At 43.6% G+C, this 27,061-nt stretch overlaps 2 protein-coding genes across 13 annotated transcripts in view; one reads left to right on the forward strand and one right to left on the reverse strand.

Moving 5' to 3' along the window:
* TRIM72 (tripartite motif containing 72) overlaps positions 1-27,061 on the reverse strand; it is a 103,438-nt gene that overhangs the window by 56,191 nt on the left and 20,186 nt on the right. Inside the window, exon 1 of one of the 11 annotated variants that reach the window (XM_056536816.1) lies at positions 23,137-23,155. The exons of the other annotated variants lie outside the window; for them this stretch is intronic. The gene's annotated coding sequence lies outside the window, so the exon portion shown is untranslated. Of the gene's footprint in view, positions 1-23,136; positions 23,156-27,061 lie in introns of those variants that run through there. 11 annotated transcript variants of the gene reach the window in all.
* On the forward strand, positions 19,179-25,188 carry LOC130285442 (apoptosis-associated speck-like protein containing a CARD). Of its 2 annotated transcripts, none has more exons than XM_056536839.1 (2): positions 19,179-19,376; positions 24,775-25,188. In XM_056536839.1, exons 1-2 carry the CDS (start codon positions 19,214-19,216, stop codon positions 25,035-25,037), a joined length of 426 nt encoding a protein of 141 aa, XP_056392814.1. In that variant the 5' UTR covers positions 19,179-19,213; the 3' UTR covers positions 25,038-25,188. The 2 variants fall into 2 exon arrangements, with proteins under 2 accessions (XP_056392814.1, XP_056392815.1); XM_056536840.1 differs by lacking the exon at positions 19,179-19,376 and adding an exon at positions 23,185-23,755.

Raw genomic sequence — 27,061 nt, forward strand, 5'->3', positions numbered from 1 at the left:
TATTAGCCAGGACCTGGCACTGGCATCAACTTACCTACTATAATAACCAAAAAAGAGGGGCACAAAGTACTAACCTATGGTCCAACCTTGTCTCTGGTACACAGAGAAATACAAATAATACCCAAGAAAATTACACAGAGACATAAAATAGTGAAAAAGTATATATAGTCTTTATTATTAGTGACTGGATTTAAAAACAGAATTTTAAAAGGAATGACAGTGGACAGACTACTAAGGCGTCTGGATGAGGGACAGAAGCAAAACTGGGCTACAGAACATCAATAAGAAATGGGAGATACTAAAGTGACCCCCATCCGGGTGTATATACACGTAAAAGGTATAGGCTGTACAGAAACATACTAGCAATTAAATACCAACATATGTAAACATATACACTCAGGACAAATATATAGATGTTAATAGAGATGCTATTTTGGAATATCTTGATAAAAATAAATGTATGACTCCATATCAGCATGGCTTTATGAGGGATCGGTCCTGTCAAACTAACCTGATCAGCTTCTATGAGGAGGGGAGCTCCAGACTGGACCAGGGGCAATCGCTGGATGTCGTATATCTGGATTTTTCCAAAGCATTTGATACGGTTCCACATAAAAGGTTGGTGCATAAAATGAGAAGGATTGGGCTGGGGGAGAATGTGTGCAAGTGGGTAAGTAACTGGCTCAGTGATAGGAAACAGAGGGTGGTTATTAATGGTACTTATTCTGATTGGATGACTGTTACTAGTAGAGTACCAAAGGGGCCCTTCTTGGGTCCAGTCCTATTTAATATATTCATTAATGACCTTGTAGAGGGGTTGAATAGTAAAGTAGCAATCTTTGCAGATGACACTAAACTCTGTAGCGTAAGAGTTAGCGGTAAACACAATAGAGGACAGGACACTGTTACAAATGGATCTGGATAGGTTGGAGGTTTGGGCTGGGAAGTGGCAGATGAGGTTCAACACTGATAAATGTAAGGTAATGCACATGGGGAGGAAAAATCCGGGCTGGGGTTATGTATTAAATGGGAGAACACTTGGGACGACTGACATGGAAAAGGACTTAGGAGTCTTAGTTAACAGTAAATTTAGCTGTAGTGACCAGTGTCGGGCAGCTGCGGCCAAGGCTAATAAAATCATGGGGTGCATCAATAGGGGCATAGATGCCCACGACAAGGAAATAATTCTACCGCTGTACAAATCACTAGTCATACCACACATAGAATACTGTGCACAGTACTGGTCAGACCACACATAGAATACTGTGCACAGTACTGGTCAGACCACACATAGAATACTGTGTACAGTACTGGTCAGACACACATAGAATACTGTGTACAGTACTGGTCAGACCACACATAGAATACTGTGTACAGTACTGGTCAGACCACACATAGAATACTGTGTACACTACTGGTCAGACCACACATGGAATACTGTGTACAGTACTGGTCAGACCACACATAGAATACTGTGTACAGTACTAGTCAGACCACACATAGAATACTGTGTATAGTACTGGTCAGACCACACATAGAATACTGTGCACAGTACTGGTCAGACCACACATAGAATACTGTGCACAGTACTGGTCAGACCACACATAGAATACTGTGTACAGTACTGGTCAGACACACATAGAATACTGTGTACAGTACTGGTCAGACCACACATAGAATACTGTGTACAGTACTAGTCAGACCACACATAGAATACTGTGTATAGTACTGGTCAGACCACACATAGAATACTGTGCACAGTACTGGTCAGACCACACATAGAATACTGTGTACAGTACTGGGCACCAGTGTACAAGAAAGATATAGTGGAGCTAGAGAGGGTTCAAAGATGGGCAACCAGAGTAATATGGGGAATGGGAGGACTACAGTACCAAGAAAGATTATCAGAATTAGGGTTATTTAGTTTAGAAAAAAGGCTTAGGGGCGACCTAATAACTATGTATAAATATATCAGGGGACAGTACAGAGATCTCTCCATGATCTATTTATACCCAGGACTGTATCTATAACAAGGGGGCATCCTCTACGTTTAGAGGAAATAAGGTTTCTACACCAGCACAGACGGGGGTTCTTTACTGTAAGAGCAGTGAGACTGTGGAATTCTCTCCCGGAGGAGGTGGTCATGGTGAACTCTGTAATAGAGTTCAAATAGGGGCTGGATGCATTTTTGGAGAGTAATAACATCACTGGTTATGTATACTAGATTTATAGGGACAGAAGGTTGATCCATGGATTTATTCTGATGCCATATTTGGAGTCGGAAAGGAATTTTTACCTCTAGTATGAGGGTTTTTTGCCTTCTTCTGGATCAACTCAACTCAATAGGGACTTATTAGGGTTATAGATTGAACTTGATGAACTCTGGTCTTTTTTCAACCTTATGAACTAAGTTACTATGTCCCTACGGCAGCACAGAAGGGATATTCTGGTCTCCTGACCTTCTACTAGGATCGCCCATCTAGATTTAACATAATTAATTCATTAATTAATTACATACCATTCCAGATGTCCTATATAGAGACCCCGCAAACAAACCACACTGTGTTTTTTTTGGTCCTCCTTTCTATATGGTACTTCACGTAGGTTTGCCCATCATTAGAGAGAAGCCTTGTGGGGTTCTTGGCTGCAACATAGTAGGTAAGTTAATACCCAAGAAAATTACACAGAGACATAAAATAGTGAAAAAGTATATATAGTCTTTATTATTAGTGACTGGATTTAAAAACAGAATTTTAAAAGGAACGACAGTGGACAGACTACTAAGGCGTCTGGATGAGGGACAGAAGCAAAACTGGGCTACAGAACATCAATAAGAAATGGGAGATACTAAAGTGACCCCCATCCGGGTGTATATACACGTAAAAGGTATAGGCTGTACAGAAACATACTAGCAATTAAATACCAACATATGTAAACATATACACTCAGGACAAATATATAGATGTTAATCCCGTATTGCACAATGCCCAGGGAGAAAAAGAATGACCGCAAAACAAAACAAGATAAAGTATGCAATTATGAGAGTGGAGTGAGTGAGGAAGCTTGTTGCGAAACAACGTTGTAGGGGTGGCGTTCTGCATTAGGGTAAGATGTCCGCTGTATGCTCCTGTGATGTGAGATGGATGATTGATATTTGAGTCACATTTTCCAGGACCTTGGTGATTGCTGAACATTTGTGTATGGTTTAAACCCGGTTCCTGGGACTCTTTACTCTTTCACCCTTTTACCACTCTCATAATTGCATACTTTATCTTGTTTTGTTTTGCGGTCACTCTTTTTCTCCCTGGGCATTGTGCAATACGGGATTAACATCTATATATTTGTCCTGAGTGTATAGGTTTACATATGTTGGTATTTAATTGCTAGTATGTTTCTGTACAGCCTATACCTTTTACGTGTATATACACCCGGATGGGGGTCACTTTAGTATCTCCCATTTCTTATTGATGTTCTGTAGCCCAGTTTTGCTTCTGTCCCTCATCCAGACGCCTTAGTAGTCTGTCCACTGTCGTTCCTTTTAAAATTCTGTTTTTAAATCCAGTCACTAATAATAAAGACTATATATACCTTTTCACTATTTTATGTCTCTGTGTAATTTTCTTGGGTATTAACTTACCTACTATGTTGCAGCCAAGAACCCCACAAGGCTTATCTCTAATGATGGGCAAACCTACATGAAGTACCATATAGAAAGGAGGACAAAAAAACACAGTGTGGTTTGTTTGCGGGGTCTCTATATAGGACATCTGGGATGGTATCTAATTAATTAATTATGTTAAATCTAGATGGGCGATCCTAGTAGAAGGTCAGGAGACCAGAATATCCCTTCTGTGCTGCCGTAGGGACATAGTAACTTAGTTCATAAGGTTGAAAAAAGACCAGAGTCCATCAAGTTCAACCTATAACCCTAATAAGTCCCTATTGAGTTGAGTTGATTCAGAGGAAGGCAAAAAACCCTCATACTAGAGGTAAAAATTCCTTCCCGACTCCAAATATGGCAGTCAGAATAAATCCCTGGATCAACCTTCTGTCCCTATAAATCTAATATACATAACCAGTAATGTTATTACTCTCCAAAAATGCATCCAGCCCCTATTTGAACTCTATTACAGACTTCACCATGACCACCTCCTCCGGGAGAGAATTCCACAGTCTCACTGCTCTTACAGTAAAGAACCCCCGTCTGTGCTGGTGAAGAAACCTTCTTTCCTCTAAACGTAGAGGATGCCCCCTTGTTATAGATACAGTCCTGGGTATAAATAGATCATAGGAAAGATCTCTGTACTGTCCTGATATATTATATATATTATTAGGTCCCCTTCTTGTTATATATACAGTCCTGGGTATAAATAGATCATGGAGAGATCTCTGTACTGTCCTGATATATTATATATATTATTAGGTCCCCTTCTTGTTATATATACAGTCCTGGGTATAAATAGATCATGGAGAGATCTCTGTACTGTCCCCTGATATATTTATACATAGTTATTAGGTCGTCCCTAAGCCTTTTTTCTAAACTAAATAACCCTAATTCTGATAATCTTTCTGGGTACTGTAGTCCTCCCATTCCCCATATTACTCTGGTTGCCCGTCTTTGAACCCTCTCTAGCTCCACTATATCTTTCTTGTACACTGGTGCCCAGTACTGTACACAGTATTCTATGTGTGGTCTGACCAGTACTGTGCACAGTATTCTATGTGTGGTCTGACCAGTACTGTACACAGTATTCTATGTGTGGTCTGACCAGTACTGTACACAGTATTCTATGTTTGGTCTGACTAGTGATTTGTACAGCGGTAGAATTATTTCCTTGTCGTGGGCATCTATGCCCCTGTTGATGCCCCCCATGATTTTATTAGCCTTGGCCGCAGCTGCCCTACACTGGTCACTACAGCTAAATTTACTGTTAACTAAGACTCCTAAGTCCTTTTCCATGTCAGTCGTCCCAAGTGTTCTCCCATTTAATACATAACCCCAGCCCGGATTTTTCCTCCCCATGTGCATTACCTTACATTTATCAGTGTTGAACCTCATCTGCCACTTCCCAGCCCAAACCTCCCACCTATCCAGATCCATTTGTAACAGTGTCCTGTCCTCTATTGTGTTTACTGCTAACTCTACAGAGTTTAGTGTCATCTGCAAAGATTGCTACTTTACTATTCAACCCCTCTACAAGGTCATTAATGAATATATTAAATAGGACTGGACCCAAGAAGGACCCCTGTGGTACCCCACTAGTAACAGTCACCCAATCAGAATAAGTACCATTAATAACCACCCTCTGTTTCCTATCACTGAGCCAGTTACTTACCCACTTGCACACATTCTCCCCCAGCCCAATCCTTCTCATTTTATGCACCAACCTTTTATGTGGAACCGTATCAAATGCTTTGGAGAAATCCAGATATACGACATCCAGCGATTGCCCCATGTCCAGTCTGGAGCTCACCTCCTCATAAAAGCTGATTAGGTTAGTTTGACAGGATCAATCCCTCATAAATCCATGCTGATATGGAGTCATACATTTATTTTTATCAAGATATTCCAAAATAGCATCTCTTAGGAAACCCTCAAACAATTAACATAACGGAAGTTAAACTAACTGGTCTATAATTCCTGGGGTCACCTTTTGACCCCTTCTTAAATATTGCCACCACATTTGCCATGCGCCAGTCCTGGGGTACAGTCCCTGTCACTATAGAGTCCCTGAATATTAAAAATAGGGGTCTGTATATTACATTACTTAATTCCTTTAGAACACGGGGGGGAATGCCATCTGGACCTGGTGATTTGTCTATTTTGATTTTTTGTAGGCGGCACCGTACTTCTTCCTGGGTTAGACAGGCGACCTGTACTGGGGAGTTTACCTTATCACACTGTATTTCACCTGGCATTTCATTTTCCTCAGTCAATATAGTGGAGAATAATTTTCTTAATATATTTGCTTTTTCCTGATCCCCGTTTATAATTTGGACGATGAAGAAAATAACTATACAACTTCCTCTGTAGTATACAGCAGCTAATAAGTACTGGAAGGATTAAGATTCTTAAATAGAAGTAATTTACAAATCTTTTTAACGTTCTGGAACCAGTTGATTTAAAGAAAAAAATGTTTTTTGCCAGAGTACCCTGTTAATGCCAATTCACACAATGTATCTACAACACAAAAAAAGTCCCCAGAGGATCTTTGGGCCAACTAATGAGAATACAACTCCTTGGGGAATTACCCCTCAGGGATAACCCATACTAAAGACCCCCCACCCCCAAAATAATATTTAAAACGTAACCTTTATTCCTATAGTTAAATAGAAAAAAAGAAAATTGTGCTCAGTGGCCACTAGATGGAAGTGGCGTGTTAAAATTACAACTACTGTGTGCGTATTGCATTCCACTAATCAAATTTCTTTATGTCTGTATCACAGACTATTATGAAATGGACTGCTGGGTGCGTTTTATACCATCTACAGACTAGTATAACCAGCAGTCCATATGTACTCAGAACAAGGACACAGTGTTGCACTAAAACTTTCCTCTCTCCTAACGTTTTGCCAGCAGACCCAGCTTTTTTAAAGGTATGAGGCAAAATGGAAACATATTTAAAGATGTTAGATGTGTTATGTCCCAGTACAGAACATAGTCCTGTACAATACCCTTAGGCCCTGTCAATTTGAGTCCCACAGTGTCCTGGGGGCTCTCCTGCAGTGTCTCCCCCATAATGAAGTTAGTGTTACTATGTCTAGCCAGTACAAAGTTAAGTATTATGTGTATAGACAGTATAAAGGACCTTTGGAGGTCACATGATATGTTCACATTTTGTTTTCTCCATCCTCCTGCTCATACTCCACCCTTGGGAGAGGAAGAAGTGCAGCTGGCTTAAGGATATGACAGTGTTGAATTTTTATGTTATCTGCGAGCAGTAGGCTGCACTGGAGCCTTAGGTGACGGCAGTAGTGAGGTGCCATGGTTGAGTCTGCTGGAGAATGGCTGAGATGTCATGTGGAGCCAGAACTGTAAGAGGTTGTCCAAGCACTGTGTCAGAGGTGAGATCCAGGAGAGAACTGGCTGCATGCCCAGCTCTAACACAAAGAGGGGGCTGCTCGAGCCACAGGGTCCAAACGTTAGAAGTAGTATCCCATGGGCCTATTCTGGCCTCCGTAAGCTTGGGTGAGGACTCCTGTGGCGTGGCCTTGTCATTCCATAACATAGAGCCAGAATGGAAGGGCATAATTGGGGATACCCAGTGCTGGTGCAGAGGAAATGGAGGCCTTGAGTGAGTGAAAGGAGCGGACAGCAGTGAGTGTTCGAGGATCCCTGGGAATGCAATCATACAGTAGTTGCATGAGGAGGGAGGCATCCTATATCCATGGGTGACAGTAGGAGACAAGGCCCAAGAAAGTTTTGATGCAAAAGCCTAGGAAAAACACTTTAGGAATACAAAGTTGGATTTTCAGCTGGAATCCGCCAGGAAAGTCAAGAGTGAAGTGGTGGTGTTGAGGCAGATTGCCACGGCACCACCACTTCAGAGTAACAGGTCATCCATGTATTGTAGAACCTCCACTTCTGGGTGTTGGGCTTGCCAAGGTTGGAGTACAGAGGCCATGGCCTTGCTGAAGGATAAAGAGCTATTTTGGGCCTCTTGTGGCATCACTGTCCAAGTGTATTGTCCTTCATCATGGGCAAAGGCAAACAGAAACTGGCTGAGAGATTGAGAAGTAGGCATTGGCCAAAATCGATCACAGTGAAGATAGCTACAGTAGGAGGAATGTTTGATAGCAAGTTATGAGGTTAGGGCACTATTGGGGTCCCATCACAGTAACCTCATTTACTACCTGTAGGTCTAGCACCATGCGGTATTCTACATGTTTTCCTTTCTCACGCTTCTTCCAAATTGGGCACAAAGGTGTATTACATGGGAACGTTGTCGGTATGATTGCTCCACTTTCAAGTAGAGACTTGACTTGCTTAGAGATGGCCGTAAGTTGTTGGACAGACTGTGGATTGTGAGGTAGGATATTTGGATCTTTCAATGTCACATGGACTGGTGGTACCTTCATGAGGCCAATGTCATGTGGACCAATGGTCCACAGATAGGCTGGAACAGTTGAGATGACATGGTGGACCAACTCATCAGGCATTATGGTGATAGCGGGATCTGAGGAGATGGCCATGAGAAGGCATGTTTCCTCTGGGTCCAGTGTTGAGCTGAGGGTGTCAGAGCCATCTTCTTGGAATTGTATGTTGGCCCGGACTTTCTGCAAGAGATCGGGAGATCGAAAGAACAGGTGCGGCTGATTCCAAACTTTGGTAGAGTACTAGAGGGTAGGTGAAGCTGCTGCAATGTAACTGGGAGAGGGTGCGTAATAGAGCTGTGCTGAATAGTCCCCTCAAGTCCCGTACAAGGAAGCTGCATATCAGAAAGCCAGGAGGGAGGTATGGCCTGATTACGTAGAATGCTGCGGGCTGCACCAGTGTTGACCAGGAAGGGAAGTTCCCGCCCTCCCACTATGAGTGTTACTTGTGTTGTTTGGCCGGCGGGAGGAGTTTTTAGGTCCATACACAGTTTCCCCTCCTGTCACTGGCTTACCGGCTTCCTATGCTATTGTGGAGGGAGGTGTCTGTTTGTTGGACTCATCCTGTGCAGCTTTGTGGGCGGCACATAGGTGACGATTGCGGCAGTTCCTCTTTATGTGGCCAGGTTTGGCGCACCCATAACAGCATCTGACTGGGGGCGGATCCTCAGGACTTCCTGTCATGACTGCCAACATGGCAGTCTTTTGCTTCTTAGTGGAGACCTCCAATCCCTTTGCTATGTGCACCAGGGCTTAGCATTCCCCATTCGGGGTGGCAAAAGGTCAGGATCTTGATGATGTCAGGACGTAGACCATCAACAAATGAGCGGGCTAATAACTTCATATGAGTAGGTTTGTGTAATGAGAATCCCATGTCTTTATAATACTGTTGAAGTCTATGAGCAAATTTCTTGACTGTCTCTGCCTTTTCTTGACTCACATCCTGTAAGGACTTGGTTTCTTCAGCCAAGCGCTTCCTAGCCCAGTCCCCCAGTTGTGCGACAAATTCACCACCTGATTCAATGGTCCTGGTGTCATATCCTCCATCATTTCAGTGACTTAGTCTAGGATTATGTCAGAGTAGTCTCCGACTTTAGCCTGTACCATACTTTTCCTTCATATCAGACCAGGTGCATCCATATGTCTGATAGGCTTGAGATACTTTATGATAGAAAGGCATGGGGTGTGTTTCAGGGTATGGCAGGGAGCTCACTATGGTGAACAACTGTGATGGGGTAAAGGACACATACTGATGGGGACCAGTAATACGCCCTGTTGGAGCTGGGGTGGAGGTGAAATTGGAATTAGCCAACATCCATTTCTTGTTTCAGGTTCCTCATATGCTGTTTAATGTCAGTGGAAGAGGAGAAAAGATGGAGTGACACTCACCAAGTAGGAAATTCTTTATTCACAAAGCAGTAACATCAAGCGGGATACAGGCGGGGGAGTGGGGTGGAGGAGGGGCAGCCGTAACAAGTTGTTTTGTGCGCTATGCACACTTCCTCAAGCCTGGGTGTGACGGCTGCAGCGCGCCGCCCCGACATTACACAGAGACGGCGCGCCGCAGGCACCAGGCAACCAGACGCAACACCAATATCATGTGACCATGGGGGCAGATCACGTGAGCAATAAAAGTTAAACACATGAACCAAACAATGGATGTGCATGTAACCAAATGACATTAAACAAAACAATCAAAGGAAAGAGACATATTAATTTCTATCATTGAGGCCTATATTGCCTGTTGCATTCAGCCACGCAATCCAGCGGGCTTCCTTCTGTAGAAGGGCCCTGTGTCTATCTCCTCCATTGCGGAGGGGAGGAAACTTTTCCAACCCTAGAAATTGCAGGGCATTTATATTATCTTTATGTGCCTCCATCATGTGGGCAATCAATCTGGGAGCCCCAGACCCGGTTCGAAGAGAACGAACATGTTCTCGGAAGTGGACCTGGAGCTGCCTGATTGTTTTGCCCACGTAGTAGCGTCTGCAGGGGCACAGCAAAGCGTAGACCACAAAAGTGGACCTACAAGTAATTAGGTCTCTAACTGTGTGGTCACATCTGTAAAAGTGGGCACAACGAGGGCAAGATCGACATGGTCGATTTCCTGTAAGTGCTTGACTAGAGAGCCAGTAGGAAGGGGGCTTAGATTGAGCTTGAGTCAATTTTTTCAATTTGTCACTGATAGTAAGGTTTTTACGAAAAGTGATCAATGGAGGATTGCTAACCACCTCTTCGAGGTCAGGATCAGACTCCAACATGAACCAGCTGCGACGTATGGCATTAGCCACAGCTTGGTTCATGTTGGAGTTGGCTAGAGAGAAGGTAAATCTTTTGGGGGGAACCGACTTGCTTTCTAGGAGATAGAAGTTGATCTCGATCAAGGGTTCTGACTCTGTTCAGACTAGATTCTATGACGTTAAGAGGATATTTTCTTACTAGAAGGCGTTGCTTTAAGTCGTTTGCTTGACTCTCGAAAGTGTGATCATCACTATAATTGCGACGAAGCCTGTGAAACTGGGAATAGGGAATACTGTGCTTCACGTGTTGGGGATGGGAGCTATGACAATGAAGGAGAGCATTCTTAGCTATTGGTTTGCGGAACCCCTCAGTCACGAGGGTACCGTCAACTACATTAAGCTTAATGTCTAAAAAGTCAAGCTCGTTACCTCCGAAAACAGCCGTGAAGAACATATTCTCCTCATTCACAGTGTTCAGATGTGCAAAAAAATTGAAGAAATCACCTTCCGTGGAGTCCCATATGACCATAATGTCATCCACATAACGAACAAACAGCTTTATGTATTGGCAGAAGGGGTTGGAAAGGGAGAAAACGTGTCGGCGTTCAAGGATTGCGAGGAAGAGATTGGCATACGTGCAGGAGACCGGTGTGCCCATAGCTGTTCCGGTCTCCTGCCTATACCAATCATCGCCATCCTTGAACGCATTGTGGGTCAAAATAAAAAGTAAAGACTCACAGACGAAGTTAATAAATTCGTCACTTTTGCCAATCCCGGTGAGAAACTCACGGACAGCCTGTACACCCGCATCGTGAGGTATGCGGGTGTACAGGCTCTCGACGTCGACTGAGGCGAGGCTGTAAGTCTCGCACCAGTAGAAGTCGGAAATGGTCGTGAGCAACGCACCAGTGTCTTTGATGTAGGTTGTAGTGGACGACAAGAGAGGGTTAAGGAGCCACTCAAGATACTGTGACAGGTACTCGGTTACGGAGCCAATCCCGTCCACGATCGGCCGACCGGGAGGTTGGCTCCGTGACTTATGGACCTTAGGTAGAAAATACCACCTAGGGTGACGTGGAGCCCTAGGTAGTAGTCTCTCAGCAGTTTTGATGGAAATAACTCCCTTCTCGCAATGGGTTCTGAGGAGGGTGCGAAGTTGGTTAAGGGTTTTGGGCGTGGGATCAGAAGCGATGGGTTTGTAAGTGGCGGCGTCGCCCAATAGGTGCTGTTTCTCAGCGTCATAGGCGGAGGAGGACATCACGACCGTCACGCCACCTTTGTCTGATTTGACTATCTTCAAATCGGGCCTAGCCACAAGCCACTTCAAAGCCATCTGTTCTCCCACAGTAAGGTTAGCCTTTGTCTGGGGGTAGACTAGGGCTTTTACATCCCTAGAAACTGCTCTAGCGAACAGCTCAACTGAACTGCCCGGCAGAGCAGGCGGGGAAACCCTAGAAGGGTTACCACCCTTGAAAGGCAACATAGTTACTGGGGTGTCACAGACTGGGGGTAAGGTGGTGTCATCCACATCAGCAAGGTCACACAAAGTGTGTAGTGCTTCATGATCAGAAGAGGGCAGGTCAAGAATGGGGGAAAACCCCAAAGGCCCGACCCGTGCAGGAATTTCACCCTCCTTAGGAGATTGGTCTCCTGCACGTATGCCAATCTCTTCCTCGCCATCCTTGAACGCCGACATGTTTTCTTCCTTTCCAACCCCTTCTGCCATCCTGGTCATATGGGACTCCACGGAAGATGATTTCTTCAATTTTGTTGCACATCTGAACACTGTGAATGAGGAGGTAAAGAGGTAAAGAGCTTGACTGTTTTCGGAGGTAAAGAGCTTGACTTTTTAGACATTAAGCTTAATGTAGTTGACGGTACCCTCGTGACTGAGGGGTTCCGCAAACCAATAGCTAAGAATGCTCTCCTTCATTGTCATAGCTCCCATCCCCAACACGTGAAGCACAGTATTCCCTATTCCCAGTTTCTCAGGCTTCGTCGCAATAATGGTGATGATCACACTTTCGAGAGTCAAGCGAACGACTTAAAGCAACGCCTTCTAGTAAGAAAATATCCTCTTAACATCATAGAATCTAGTCTGAACAGAGTCAGAACCCTTGATCGAGATCAACTTCTATTTCCTAGAAAGCAACAGTCAGTTCCCCCCAAAAGATTTACCTTCTCTCTAGCCAACTCCAACATGAACCAAGCTGTGGCTAATGCCATACGTCGCAGCTGGTTCATGTTGGAGTCTGATCCTGACCTCTAAGAGGTGGTTAGCAATCTTCCATTGATCACTTTTCGTAAAAACCTTACCGTCAGTGACAAATTGAAAAAATTGACTCAAACTCAATCTAAGCCCCCTTCCAACTGGCTCTCTAGTCAAGCACTTACAGGAAATCGACCATGTCGATCCTGCCCTCATTGTGCCCTCTTTTACAAATGTGACCATATCACATTTGGTGGCATTACCCACACAGGTAGAGACCTAATTACTTGTAGGTCCACTTTTGTGGTCTACGCTTTGCTGTGCCCCTGCAGACGCTACTACATGGGCAAAACAATCAGGCAGCTCCAGGTCCGCTTCCGAGAACATGTTCGTTCTCTTCGAACCGGGTCTGGGGCTCCCAGATTGATTGCCCACATGATGGAGGCACATAAAGATAATATAAATGCCCTGCAATTTCTAGGGTTGGAAAAGGTTCCTCCCCTCCGCAATGGAGGAGATAGACACAGGGCCCTTCTACAGAAGGAAGCCCGCTGGATTGCGTGGCTGAATGCAACAGGCAATATAGGCCTCAATGATAGAAATGAATATGTCTCTTTCCTTTGATTGTTTTGTTTAATGTAATTTGGTTTTATGCACATCCATTGTTTTGTTCATGTGTTTACCTTTTATTGCTCACGTGATCTGCCCTCATGGTCACATGATGTTGGTGTTGCGTCTGGCTGCCTGGAGACTGCGGCGCGCCGTCTCTATGTAATGTCGGGGCGGCGCGCTGTGGCCGTCACATCCAGCTTGAGGAAGTGCGCATAGCACACGAAACAACTTGTTCCGGCTGCCCCTCCTCCACCCCACTCCCCCCCTGTATCCCGCTTGATGTCACTGCTTTGTGAATAAAGAATTTCCTACTTGGCGAGTGTCGCTCCATCTTTTCTCCTCTTCCACTTCAGTTGTTGCTGTTTTCGAGCTGAGCACCACCGTTACAGGACTGTATTGTCTGGCTCCAGTTGAGCTGCGTTCCTCCGTGACTTCGTGGCTTAGTTCTAGTAGTGCCGGCTTCTTGTTTCTACCCACATACGCTAGCTGTTTAATGTCAGCCTCTAGATTGCCAAGATGCTAGTCGGGACATAATGTGCTCCAGTTGTTTCTGTTAGGGATACTTGGGGACTCTCCAGGGTATCCTGATGTGGCAGTATTGGTGCTACAGGGGCACACCTGTACTTTGAATGAGCTACAGACACTGGGGTTAGTAAGATAAAAATTCCATCAGGATTTATTACAGGGTAGAGGGAGGTCGGATTGACGGGGGGTTGGCCCAAGGGAAAATAAATTACCAGCCTGGGGCGTTGGCTGGAGTAAAGATGGTGTTGCAGGGACAGGGGAAGGACTGTTTACAGTGTAGCAATGTGGGCGTGAAGCTCCACAGAAAAAACAGGTATCTCGGAAGGATGGGTTCTGTTGGTCACACACATTACATACTCACCCCTCCGTTCTTGCTGGCGCCATTATAGGGTGGTGGCTGCCCGTGCCCCAAATCTATCTTACAGAAATAATGTTTACATTTTTCATCATATATTTGCTGTCCCCTTGTCTTCTCAAATTCTTTACTACAGTTCAGCCACACACACTTATCTCGGAGGAGACTCTGCCACATCACTTAATTGAGTATTCCTCCCTTAATTATTGCACATTTAATTTATTACCCATTTCTCGTACTGGTTGGAGACTTCTCTCTCAGCTTCCTATGTATATTTTTAACTGTGATTTAGCCTTGAGACAGACACCTTCAGCTATCTCTACAGCTCTTGTCTTTGAATCAAAAACCGGGCTGACTTCAATACAGGAATATGAGAAGCGCCTCACACCACGGAAGTTTCAATATCGCAGGAGTAAGATTCACTGCCAAAATTCACAGAACATCAACCTGCTTACAGACTGGGGTTCTTATTCTTGCCCCTCGAAACTGCTCTCTGTGACCATACCTCCCACACCAGATATCAGAGTAATGCTAACAAAGGACACTATCAGAGATAATATTACAAATTTTCTTACCCTGAATTACGGGCTGCAGTCCCGGTAGATTACCCTGTCCTCTGGCGTGCGGGGATGCTTGGTCAGAGAGGACCACCTCGAGCCCCACGTTCGGGCACTAACTGTTTTGGACGTGTTCCAAGTGACCACTCTAGGTTGATGTACTGCTCCAAATTAACAAACCTATATATTTCTTTTTTTAAAGCGTACCTGTCAGATCCCCCCCCCCCACACACACACAAAAAGTCACTCAGTACCTAATCCTGACCATAGACCTCTAATTTTTATGCCTTTATCACCAATATTTATTATTAAAAAATCCCCCTTTTCATTAGCTCACAGTGATAAAGAAGGGGATGTTTTCCTCTCTTGAGGTAGTGGGAGGTGACTGGTGGGAGGGGGCTTGTCCCTCCCTTGTGGTGGTGGGAGGTGATTGATGCACCTGTTCATGCAGCCTTGTACATGAGTCATCTCTTGTCCATGACTCATGGACAAGCCTGATGCTGCTGCCGGACTGGTTAGTGTCCCAATAGGTATTGGGACCCCTAGTGGTGGGATTTTCAGGAACAATTTTCTTTATAAAATATTTAAAAAGGTCTATTGCAAAAGGTCTTTAATTTTCATTAGTAACAACATATAAAATGGTTTTGTTTCAGACAGTGCCCATTTAAGTTAGATTTTATTTTATTTTTCTAGGATCAGTAGGCTTGATAATTGAATATCTCTAGTATGTTCTCATTACAGATGAGGAGCATTTTGTGGACATTCATTGTAATGCACTCATACAACTGGTGAGCCCAGCAGCTCCGATCCTTGATTATCTCAAGCTGTGGAAGCTGCTGAAACGTGAGCAATATTAATAAGCGTGAGGCAAGGAGATCCCTCAGGACCAGATGTGAGAACTCTTCGCTTATGTTGATTCCTGGGGAAATGAAGACAAGGATAAGTTCCTGCAATCTTTGAGAAAACATAACACGCTGCTCATCAGGGATCTGGAAAGGAAACAAAGCCAGATGGAAAGTAGGATGGATTTCAAGTAGCGGAAGCTGGATGGTGTGGACGATATTATAAAGCATCTTCACCACACTATGGCTCTTACCAGTTCACAGCAGATGCCTTGTCCTTAATCGTAGTTTATAAAACATAAAATAAAATGTTCTACATTGTATTCATTGCTGGTTTTATCATTTTCTGTGTATCAAAAAACTAAGACAAGAAATAGACTGAGGCCATGCATTGGCGTCTTCCAGTGAGGCTTTTTTTTCACAGTAATCAGATTTTATTACTCTGTGGAGGAAGACGGCAACTACTTCTAGATCACCCAGAAATCCCACCAAGCAGCAGTCTCAGAGTTTGCTAGTGAGTTGTCCAGGGGCTTCTATGGGCCGCAACTTCTGTTGCCATGTTTAGTAGAGAGCCATTCAAAGTCCAAGATGTACAAACCAACAAAAGATTAACGTACCCATGTACGTTAAACATGGCAGAGCAGGTGCACATGTACTTTTTTTTTAGACTGAATACACAAGGGTGTTTAAGCAGCGCCGGCCCTATTATGAGTCCCAGTGGCGGCACTTTAACAGGGGTGGAGCTTGCAGCCAGAGTTTTTTATTTTTATTTTGTGTTGACATAACTTGCAAATGGCCACTGTCTGCCCTGCCATGAGTAGGTGATCAGCAGTGTATGGGGGCTGTGACACCGCCATCATTCAGATCTTGTCAGAGTCATTGTGTGGTGAAGCTCGGTGCTGCCACGTACCTGAGCTTCCTCCTCAGGGCCGCCATCAGGGGGGTACAACCCGTATTTCAGTAAGATCCAGGCTATTAGAAGGCTATTGATCTTTTCTCCACTCAATGTTGACATATTTGTTCTATCCCCTTCTTTAGAGGGGAACTCCGCTGCTCAGCATTTGGAACAAATTGTTCCGAACGCTGGAGTCGGGAGCTTGTGACGTCATAGACCCGCCCCCTCATGATGTCACGCCCAGTCCCCTCAATGCAAGTCTATGGGAGGGAAATTTTATTGTAGCTGCATAAAAATAGTTCTTGTTGCAATATCTGAAATAGACTGAAATCCACATCTGTCTCATGAGAGGCTCTGGCTGTCTTCCTGTCCAGTCTAATACTTTACAGTGAAGCTCTTCTTCTTTAGATTGGTTGCCCAATGCTTAGCAGTCATTGGTCTAGGCTCTTGTTAAAATGAACGCTTCTCAAGTCACTAAGTGTGAAGTGGAGACACCTACTGGGGCCAGGGTGTATAGGCAGAAGGTGAGGGGGTGCCTAAATAAATAAGTCTCTCACTTACCACAAGTTTTCACAATTCAATATTACGGATAGTTGTCAGGACCTGTCCAGGGTAGGAGAAAATCCCCATAGCAAACCTCTCCTGCTCTGGACAGGTCCTGACACGGACAGAGGTGTCAGCAGAGAGCCCTGTGGACGGACAGAAAAGAACAGCTCAACTTCCTGTGGAGCATACAGCAGCTGATAAGTACTGGAAGGATTAAGATTTTTTTTTAATAGAAGTAATTTACAAACCTGTTTAACGTTCTGGAACCAGTTGATTTGAATAAAAAAATTTATAGTTTTCCACCGGAGTACCCCTTTAAAGTTCTATTGTTCTGCTACGAGAATAGTCACATAGAAAAGAGATAATGATCACAATATAAGAAATCCTTTTGCCCAAAACACTACACAGTGTAAAGGTTAATCCATATTCCCGTCACTTCAGAGATAAAAGTCATTTTCACTTTCTAAATTATAATGTTTTGTATTTATCTTAAGAATATACTACAACCCTGGCATAAGAGGGCTACATTCTACATGTGAAGGAGTCTCCAGTCATGGCTGGTAAGTGCTCTGAGATTTACAATATATACAGTAGCTACAGTACAATAATAGTATCTAGGGAAGATCACACAATCCTCAGTAGTTGCAGCTCGTGCTACGGTCACATAGGTTGGTATTCACATGTCCACAGTTGCTGAGTTTGTGCTTGTAATATAGAACATAGGGCATAAGATGTCTGATCACGGCGCTTTCGTGTTCGTGACGTTACGCCATGCCCCCTTCATTCATGTCTATGGGAGGGGCATGGCGGATGTGGTCACCAGCCATCCGGCAAAAAGCGGAATTGCACCAGATGACCCGAATAGACATCTTATCCACTATCCAAAGGGGTATACCAGGGAACTAAACCCATAGCCCATCCTTTCCCTCTCACCAACTTATTTATTGGTCTAAATATTATTCATTAGCTATATAGAGCCGTTTCCCTCTTTCAGCTGTCACTTACATGCAGGGAGTGAGAGCAAGACGTCATGCTCAGATCATCCTTGTCTTTCTGCAAAGCCCTCACCGAGACCTAGCCCCCACCCTCCTGCAAGACACATTTTTTACTTTTTGCAAAAAGTCGCACTTGATAAATCACTAATCAGTGAAAAAAAATAAACTTCTGAAGCAGTCCACAATATAGTTAAGGTTTTAAAACAATCTAAATAAAATTTGCAGAAAAGCCGCATGGAAACTGGAGTTTATGCAACAAATTTAGACAAAAAAAAAACCAAAACAATAAATAAACAAAAACAGGGTACACAGTTCCATTTTATCAATTTTTTCAACAAAAGACAAGGCAAAGACGATTAACACGAGACTTGTGCACAATTTTGCAGATCAGAAACATTTTGTGGATAAACATCACGCTGCATTGATACAAATGGTGGCTATGGTGGAGCCGATCCTAGATGATCTCTACCAGCATAGACTGCTGACCACTGAAGCATGTGAAAGAGTGGGCAGCATGAAGACCACCCAGGAGCAGATGCGGGAGCTCTTCCGATATGTTAGATCCTGGGGTAATAAAGACAAGGACCTATTTCTACAGTCTCTATTTACACATAACCCTCCGCTCCGGAATCTCAACAGGAGATAAAGCCTAGAACGCCAGCTCCTGGAATCGGTGTCTTGAAGCTGGTGGCATTGGTCACATCAGACATCACCATACTGGACCTTCCCAGGTCTCATCAGACATCTTGTCCTAAATCATTGTATATTTTATATTTGTAAAAGAGAAAATAAAGTCTCCTACACTGCCATTCATTGCTGCTTTTCTCATTTTCTGTAGGTAAAGAAAATTAAGCTGGCCATACACTTTCAATAACTCTCGGCCATACATTTGTTGGGCAGACAGTTCTCTCCTGACTTCCCCATACATGGCCAAAACATTAAAGGGGTACTCTGGCCCTAATTCATCTTATCCCCTATCCAAAGTATAGGGGATAATATGTCTAATCGCTGGGGTCCAGCCGCTGGGGACCCCCGCGATCTCGGCTGGGGCACCCTAGACATCCGGTGCACAGAGCGAACTTCACTCCGTGCTGGATGACAGGCGATGCGGAGGCTAGTGATGTCACGGTCACGCCCCCTCAATGCAAGTCTCAGCCTGTCATGCTCCCTTCCATAGACTTGCATTGAGGGGCATGGCATTGATGTCACAAGTGGGGCGTGGCCGTGACGTCACGTGCCTCCGGCGATTAACATTTTTTAATAGAAGTAATTTACAAATCTGTTTAACTTTCTGGAGCCAGTTGATATCTCAAAAAAAGTTTTTTCCTGGATAACCCCTTTAAATGGTTAAAATCAAGAACCTAAGCAGTGCAGGGGTTAATCCGTGTTCCCGCCTCTTTGTATCTGATAGTTACTTTCATATTCTACATACAACCAGGAAAAAGAAAATATTAGAACCCAGACATAACACAGTTGTCTTTTGGAAGGATCCTCTGGAGATGGCAGGTAAGTGCCTAAGGATTTATAGATTAGACTAATTACCGTATTTTTCGCCATATTTTTGGTGCGGAAAGTTGGTGCGTCTTATACGGCGAATACACCCCATCTACGGCCGGGACCCGCGGCTAATACAGGGCATCACTGATCGAGGTGATGCCCTGTATTAACCCTTCAGACGCAACGTTCAAAGCTGACCGTCACGTCTGAAGCGAAAGTGACACTAACCCGGCTGCTCAGTCAGGCTGTTCGGGACCGCCGCGGTGAAATCGTGGCATCCCGAACAGCTTACAGGACACCGGGAGGGACCGTACCTGCCTCCTCGGTGTCCGCTCCGTGCCGGGATCCCCTGCATGGCCGGCGCTCTCCTTCGACGTCGTCGCGCACGCCGTCCCGTCATCCAATAGGAGCGGCATGCGTAGCGACGTGATGACGGCGACGGAGAGCGTGGATCCCGGGGAAGAAGACATCCGGAGCGACGGGGACGCCCAGGGGACGAGGCGACAGCGATGGCGCGACATCCAGGGCAGCGGCGACGGGTCCGGAGCGGCGCGGACACGTATTACATCCTATCCAGTGGTCTTCAACCTGCGGACCTCCAGATGTTGCAAAACTACAACTCCCAGCATGCCCGGACAGCCAACGGCTGTCCGGGCATGCTGGGAGTTGTAGTTTTGCAACATCTGGAGGTCCACAGGTTGAAGATCACTGTTGGGTTCAGAATCTTTTTTTACTAGGTTTTGCCCCTCTAAAATTGGGTGCGTCTTCTATGCCGGTGCGTCCTATAGGGCGAAAAATACGGTATATATGGTAGTTTAATAGTATCTCAGGAATATCCTGCAGCCTCAGTAGTCGCAGTTTGCGCTGAGGTCACTGATTTTGGTTTATGCTTCATAGTTACTGATGTTGTGGCTGAAATATAGAAATTCTGTAACTTTTGGATTCAGTAGAGAAAACCTGTATATTTCCTCTGTGAGACGCCAAGATCTCCCCGAGAAGTAACGTTTCCAGGGGCTGATATCTTCATAATCTACACATATATCTCTCAATGGGGGGAAAATTATCATTTTATTTGGGGGGGGAAAAATTTGCTGTAAAATGGCGCAAAAATGTTGCACGCCGGTTGCTTGCAGTTTTACGACTTTTTTACCCACAATCATCTTTATGAAGAAAATCTATGGTCAGAATTTTTCCTTTTTGCAGATGCAGTAATTAATTTATCACGGACTTTCCCCGAAAAGTCACAAAGTAACCCAGCAAAACAACCCTTTTGACCCGACGCTGCAAGGCAGAGACCATATTTAGAAAATAGCCACAGCATTGTTTGACAATGTTTTATATGAAATTTAGTGAAAAAACTCAAATAAATTTTTTTTTATTGGAAATGTCACCTTCACCATTAGCATCAAAGCTTCTTTCACAGACTTTGAAGGCAAATTGTTTAACCCCTTAAGGACACAGCCCATTTTATTTTTGCATTTTCGTTTTTTACCTCCCTCAACTTCTAAGAGCCATAAGGCTAGGTTGAGACTATGGAATCTCCAGGCAGAAAATTTCCGCCCGGAGATTCCGAGTGCGGACAGTGCCGGCTGAATCAGTCGGCGCTAGGACCACGCGGACACTGCAGTCTCCAATAGACTGCAATGTGTTCAGCGCGGATTTCCGCCTGAAGAAAGAGCACCGCCTTCTAAGCGGATTTTCCGCTTCACAAATTCCGAAGTGTGAATTTGTGAACGGAAACCCATTGACTACACTAGACATTTTAGCAAGCGGAATTTCGGACGGAAATTCCGTAGTCTGAACCTAGCCTAACTCTTTTATATTTCCACCACAGACACATATGAGGGCTTTTTTGGGGCGATCAATTGTACTTTTTTTTATTAATATCACTTATTTTACTATTAAATGTAAAGCAAAACCGAAAAAATATTATTTGTGTGGGGAAATTAAAAAGAAAACCGTAATTTTTGGAGGGTTTCATCTTCAGGCTGTACATTTTATGGTAAAAATGACGGGGAGATTTATCAAGACCTGTGCTGAGAAAAAGTTGCAGAGTTGCCCCTAGCAACCAATCAGGTCACTTTCAAAAAAGCGTTCTGATTGGTTGCTATGGGCAACTCAGCAACTTTTCTTCTGCTCCCCCGACATGTTTTCTTTATTCTGTGGGTCAATACATTTAAAACCATTCCCATGTTTATACACTTTTCTATTGTACTGCTTTTAAAAATGATTTATTTGAATTATTTATTTATTTGTAACAAAACTAATATGTTTAAAATTGCCCTACTTTGACCACCAATAACTGTAATTTTTCCATAAATGAGGCTTTATATTTTGATAGTTTGGACATTTACGCACGCGATGACACTGCAGATCAGATAAGCTATCAAAGCTGCCACATTGCTGCAAATGCGCTGATCATGCGGATGCCCTCCATTATCAATGGGTCCCCAGCTGCAGAGGCTATATTGGTAAACGATGAAAACACCCCCCACCCCCAATCACCCGGCAATTGTTACACAGCTCAATTAAGTTCAGATTACATAGAATTCTTTGTAAGTTTTAAGTTATTTACGAATAAAATTTACACAAAACACAAAGATATTTCTTCAACTTATTATAATATATGAAAACAGCATAGAAAGAGAAAAACAGAGTCTGGCACCGCTAATGCAATGTTATTGAGAGTATTGTACTGAACAAAAATGGTAGCCAACAACATGTATCAGTCCTGATATAAAGGTGAAAAAAAAACGGATGTGCTATTATAAAGAATGTCCACAGGTAAGTATTCACTACAACGTATAAGAAAAGAACATAATGCACTCACCTCTTTTTGCAACTAGTTTCGCGCTAGAGGGCGCTTCCTCTGGCCCATATGGAAGGAAGCGCCCTTGAGCGCAAAACTAGTTGCCGCCCCTCCGTCATGCCCCCGCCTCACCTGTAACACCCGAGCTCCTTGTGTACCTGTCTTGTCTACTAAAGCTTTTGTATTCCTTTGGAAATAAGGCTTGAATTTTTGCATCATGACCAGCGGTGAGTGCATTATCTTCTTTGCTTATACATTGTTGTTATTATAATATATGGACTATTCTTCTACTGCAAACATATATATATATATATATATATATATATATATATATATATATTTTTTTTTTTTTTTTAAGATAGATATATTTAGATAGATATGTAAAATAATAATGGCCTAAAACTTTTCTTATTAAGCTTTTATGCTTTTCTCTTCCTTCTAAGATAACATTGTACAAACTCTCGAATTTTAGAGTAAATATAGCTTACCGTAATATTTTATAAAATACTCATCCACCGATCCATACAGTCTTAGCACCACATTTAAAGGGATTATCAAGGAAAAACTTTTTTTTATATATCAACTGGCTCCAGAAAGTTAAACAGATTTGTAAGTTACTTCTATTAAAAAATATTAATCATTTCAGTACTTATGAGCTTCTGAAGTTAAGGTTGTTCTTTTCTGTCTAAGTCCTCTCTGATGACACGTGTCTTGGGAAATGCCCAGTTTAGAAGCAAATCCCCATAGCAAACCTCTTCTAAACTGGGCGTTTCCCGAGACACGTGTCATCAGAGAGCACTTAGACAGAAAAGAACAACCTTAACTTCAGAAGCTCATAAGTACTGAAAGGATTAAGATTTTTTTAATAGAAGAAATTTACAAATCTGTTTAACTTTCTGGAGCCAGTTGATATATAAAAAAGTTTTTTCCTGGAATACCCCTTTAATATGTAACACTCACGTTTCTGAAGACCGGAACATCGGTGGATGTGGATCCGCTGGACCTGTGTGGCAGATGACTCGGACCGTACCAGGGAGCGGAGTCTAAGGTGCCGCTGGTTTTCACCAGAGCCCGCTGCAAAGCGGGATGGACTTGCTGCTGCAGGCGGTACCCAGGTCGCTATCCCTGGCATGGCTCGACCACAGAGGCGGCTGAGGAGATGCGTAGCACAGGAGGGATAAGGCAGCTCGTAGTCTGGATAGCAGAAGGTCAGGGCAGGCGGCACAGTAGCGTAGTCTAGATGTAGCAGGAGGTCAGTAGGCAGGTGTCAGAGGAGCAAGGTCGAGTCACAAAGCAAGAGATCAGATACATGGCAAGGCAATAACAAGAATGCTTTCTCTCAGGCAACAAAGATCCAGCAGGAAACTGAGGAGGGTGGAGGAATTTATAAATGAGCCACAGGTGGATTACACTAATGAGCGTACTGGCCCTTTAAATCTTAAAGCTCAAATCCTAGGGGATGGGGACGCCCGTGCCGAAGCAGAGGCGGAGGCAGGAGAAACGCCTGGAGAGTGACGGACTGGGGCTCGCATGCAGGCGCATCCTGTGATGCGAGTCCCAGCCCCGTTGGCAACAGCAGGTAAGGGGACCATGCGCTCATGGCCACAGTGTGCAGCCGGAGCGCATAACGTAACATAACATAAAATATATCTTCATTCTTAATGTTATCATTTAGCATGTTATCATCCGGTCAATATTTTTATGTAATTTACCATCCTTTCACCCCTTTCAGACATGGTGAAGGTATGTCACATTAGGTGGGCTCGAGAGCCCACTCTATTCCGAGAGTATCTGCAGCTGACACCTGTGGCTGGCATGAGAAATCATTCCGATGCTGGTTGTTTAACCACCTTGATGCCACAGCATTTAGGCTGCAGAACTGTCTGGTTTCTGGTCAGAACCTGAAGACCTAATTGGTTCTCATGGTAGCCAGGTACCTTTTTTTTTTTATTGTAAGCTATGATATATAATATTTATTTAAAAAAAATATTAAAAAAAATTCATATCACCTTTTCACCATTTCTGAAGTAAACTAAATGTAAACTACAAAACACAGTAAACAAAGAAAATGTAAACTACAAAAAAGTTTCTATTTTAAGTAGTATAAGAAGAAAAAAAAATAATTATATATATATATATATATATATATATATATATAAAATAGGGAAATCGCACTGACCCACAAAAGATAAACGAGCAGTGAACTTTTAGAAAAAAATAAAAGAATTCTGTGCAATAGTTTTTTCTTCTTTCACCCCACAAATCTTTAATTTGTTCCACAATACATCAGTATTTAATCATTCTGACTACTTTTCAACAAAAGTTTGAATGATGGTTAAAAAGCACGGGGGCCGATTTCACATTCTCAATCTCTTAACACCTCATATTTTATATTCCACGTATCCTTAAAATCTGGGCTAGTTGGGAACTTTACTAAAAATAAAAACATTAAAGTAGTGAAATAGAAAAACTAAAAAGCACAGAGGTCATATTTACATGTAACTTGTTCACTTCATGAACGATTCGTGCACATGAGGATGCTGCTTCACAGTAGGTGGACATAGGAGTGATTTTTTTGTGTGTTTGTTCTTATTACAGATGTGGTACATTTTGTGGATAGACATCGTGATGCTCTGATAGAGCGGGTGCCTCTGGTGATGCCGATCATCCACGATCTCTATCAGCTCTATAGGCTGCTGACAAATGATGAATATTACAGAATCCTCTGCACGAAGCCCGAGAAGCAGATGGAAGCGCTCTTCTCTTATGTGGAATCTTGGAGTAATGAAGACAAGGATAAGTTCCTGCAGTCTCTGAGAGAACATTACATTTATCTAGTAAGGAGTCTAGAAGGAAACTAAAGCCTAATGGAAACTCCTGGGATCGTGTGATGCAACTCATTCCAGCTTCAGCTACAACAACTCAGAACATGATGACTCCTCACTAGTTCACTAGTTCCCATCAGACGCTTGTCCATGTTGTGGGTTGCTGCAGTGGGGAAAAAAACGGATTTTCGGAGGCGCTGCGCAGTTTGTGGTGGACAAAGCAAGACACGAGCAGCACAGGACAACGAATGGTTTTATTTATGAAAAAGGGACAACGCGTTTTGGCATTCACCAATGCCTTCCTCAGGTCCACTGACAGTACTGGTCCGAACGTCCTGACTGTGATCTGTGCTGGTGCAGACCGCGCCAGTACAGATCACAGTAAGGATGTCCGGACCAACACAGATCAAAGTCAGGACGTCCCGACCAGTACTATCAGTGGACCTGAGGAAGGCATTGGTGAATGCCAAAACACGTTGTCCCTTTTTCATAAATAAAACCATTCGTTGCCCTGTGCTGCTCGTGTCTTGCATCGTCGCTCCACAAACTGCGCAGCGCCTCTGAAAACCATTTTTTTCCCACTGCAACAACCCACCATGTTCCAATCGGCCTCCAATCAAGGACCCCGGTGCCGGTCGGAGTGCAGCAGCCAGTATCTACAACTGTCTCAGCCATCACACTTGCTTCACTTTATTGGTGCAGCTACGTATCCAAAGGTTGTTATAACACTTCGGTGTGGTGGAGGGTGCACGCCAGTGAATATACCTCTTCAGGGAGCACCCCCTTGTCTGTTTTTTATCTCTCCTTTCACGCTTGTCCATGATAATTTTATTTTAAAAAAACTTTAGAAAATAAAATTTCTTGCACTTCGTTTATTGCTGGTTTTCTCATTTTCTGTGTATGTAAAAAGGAATAACAAGAATTCGGCTGAGGCCATATTTAGACTTCTTGTAGAATTTTTTTTCCACAGTACTCAGATTTTCTTATTAATCTGAGAAGTACAGCAACTACTACTGGGATAAAAACACATGATAAGTTTTGTTTGATTTAGTATCTTTAAGCTCCTGATTCTTGGTCATGTCTGAACTTGTATCATTTCTTTAAACTAAGTTTTTATAAGAGATTTTCGTAGTTTTCAACACAATAAAGTACAACTTAGGAGAACAAAATAAGTCACAGCATTACAAATGACCCTGAGTAGTAAGGCAAAAACAGTGCTAACAGAATCCAATCCAGTCAAATAAAGAGCTCGGTAAGAATGACACAAAAGTGTAACTTCAATAGCGATGGGGTCGACCAGAGAAAATAGGAAAAAAAAGGGGGGGGGGGAAAGAACAAGAGGGAAAAACTCGAGAAAACACTCAACAAGAAGGAGGGTGAAGGGAAAGAGAAAGGATAGAAGGAGCAAGGAAGGAAAAAGAAGAAGGGAGAGATAGAGGGAGAAAGAGAAGAAAAGGTCAAGGAGGAATACCATCAATAAACCTATCCCACGGGTCCCAGATAGACAGGAAGTGCGGAAGGGTATTGTTCAGTGAAGCTGTGAGAGATTCCAGTGAGCGAATCTCCTGGACCCTGACAACAAGTTCATATACCGAGGGGGGCAGGGTGTTCTTCCAATGCTTAGCTATGAAGGTTTTGGAAGCGAGGACAATATGTAAGAATAGTTTGAAAGGCTTTTTGGCCAACAACTTAGTGGACAGATGGAGAATGAAGACCAAGGGGTCGAGGGGAATGACACGGCCCAGGACCTCCCGAATCAGCCCTTGTACCTTTACCCAGAAGGGAGTTACCAGTGGCAAGACCAGAATATATGGAAAACAGAACCCAACTCCACTCCACAGTGACCAGCACTGGGGAGGGATGTCAGGATTGAGCTTGTTAAGTAGGACTGGGGTGTGGTACCATCCCATTAGGCATTTTATATTGAGTTTCTTTATAGGCAGCGCAAATAGAAGTCTTGGAAGCATTATCCCAGATGCATTGCCATTGGGGAGGAGTAATGGTGACATGAAGGGCCTCGTCCCAACGTACCATGTATCGATGAGAGGGAGAGGGGTTGT

Source organism: Hyla sarda, chromosome 8, assembly GCF_029499605.1.
Source record: "Hyla sarda isolate aHylSar1 chromosome 8, aHylSar1.hap1, whole genome shotgun sequence".
In the NCBI taxonomy this organism is placed as follows: domain Eukaryota; kingdom Metazoa; phylum Chordata; class Amphibia; order Anura; family Hylidae; genus Hyla; species Hyla sarda.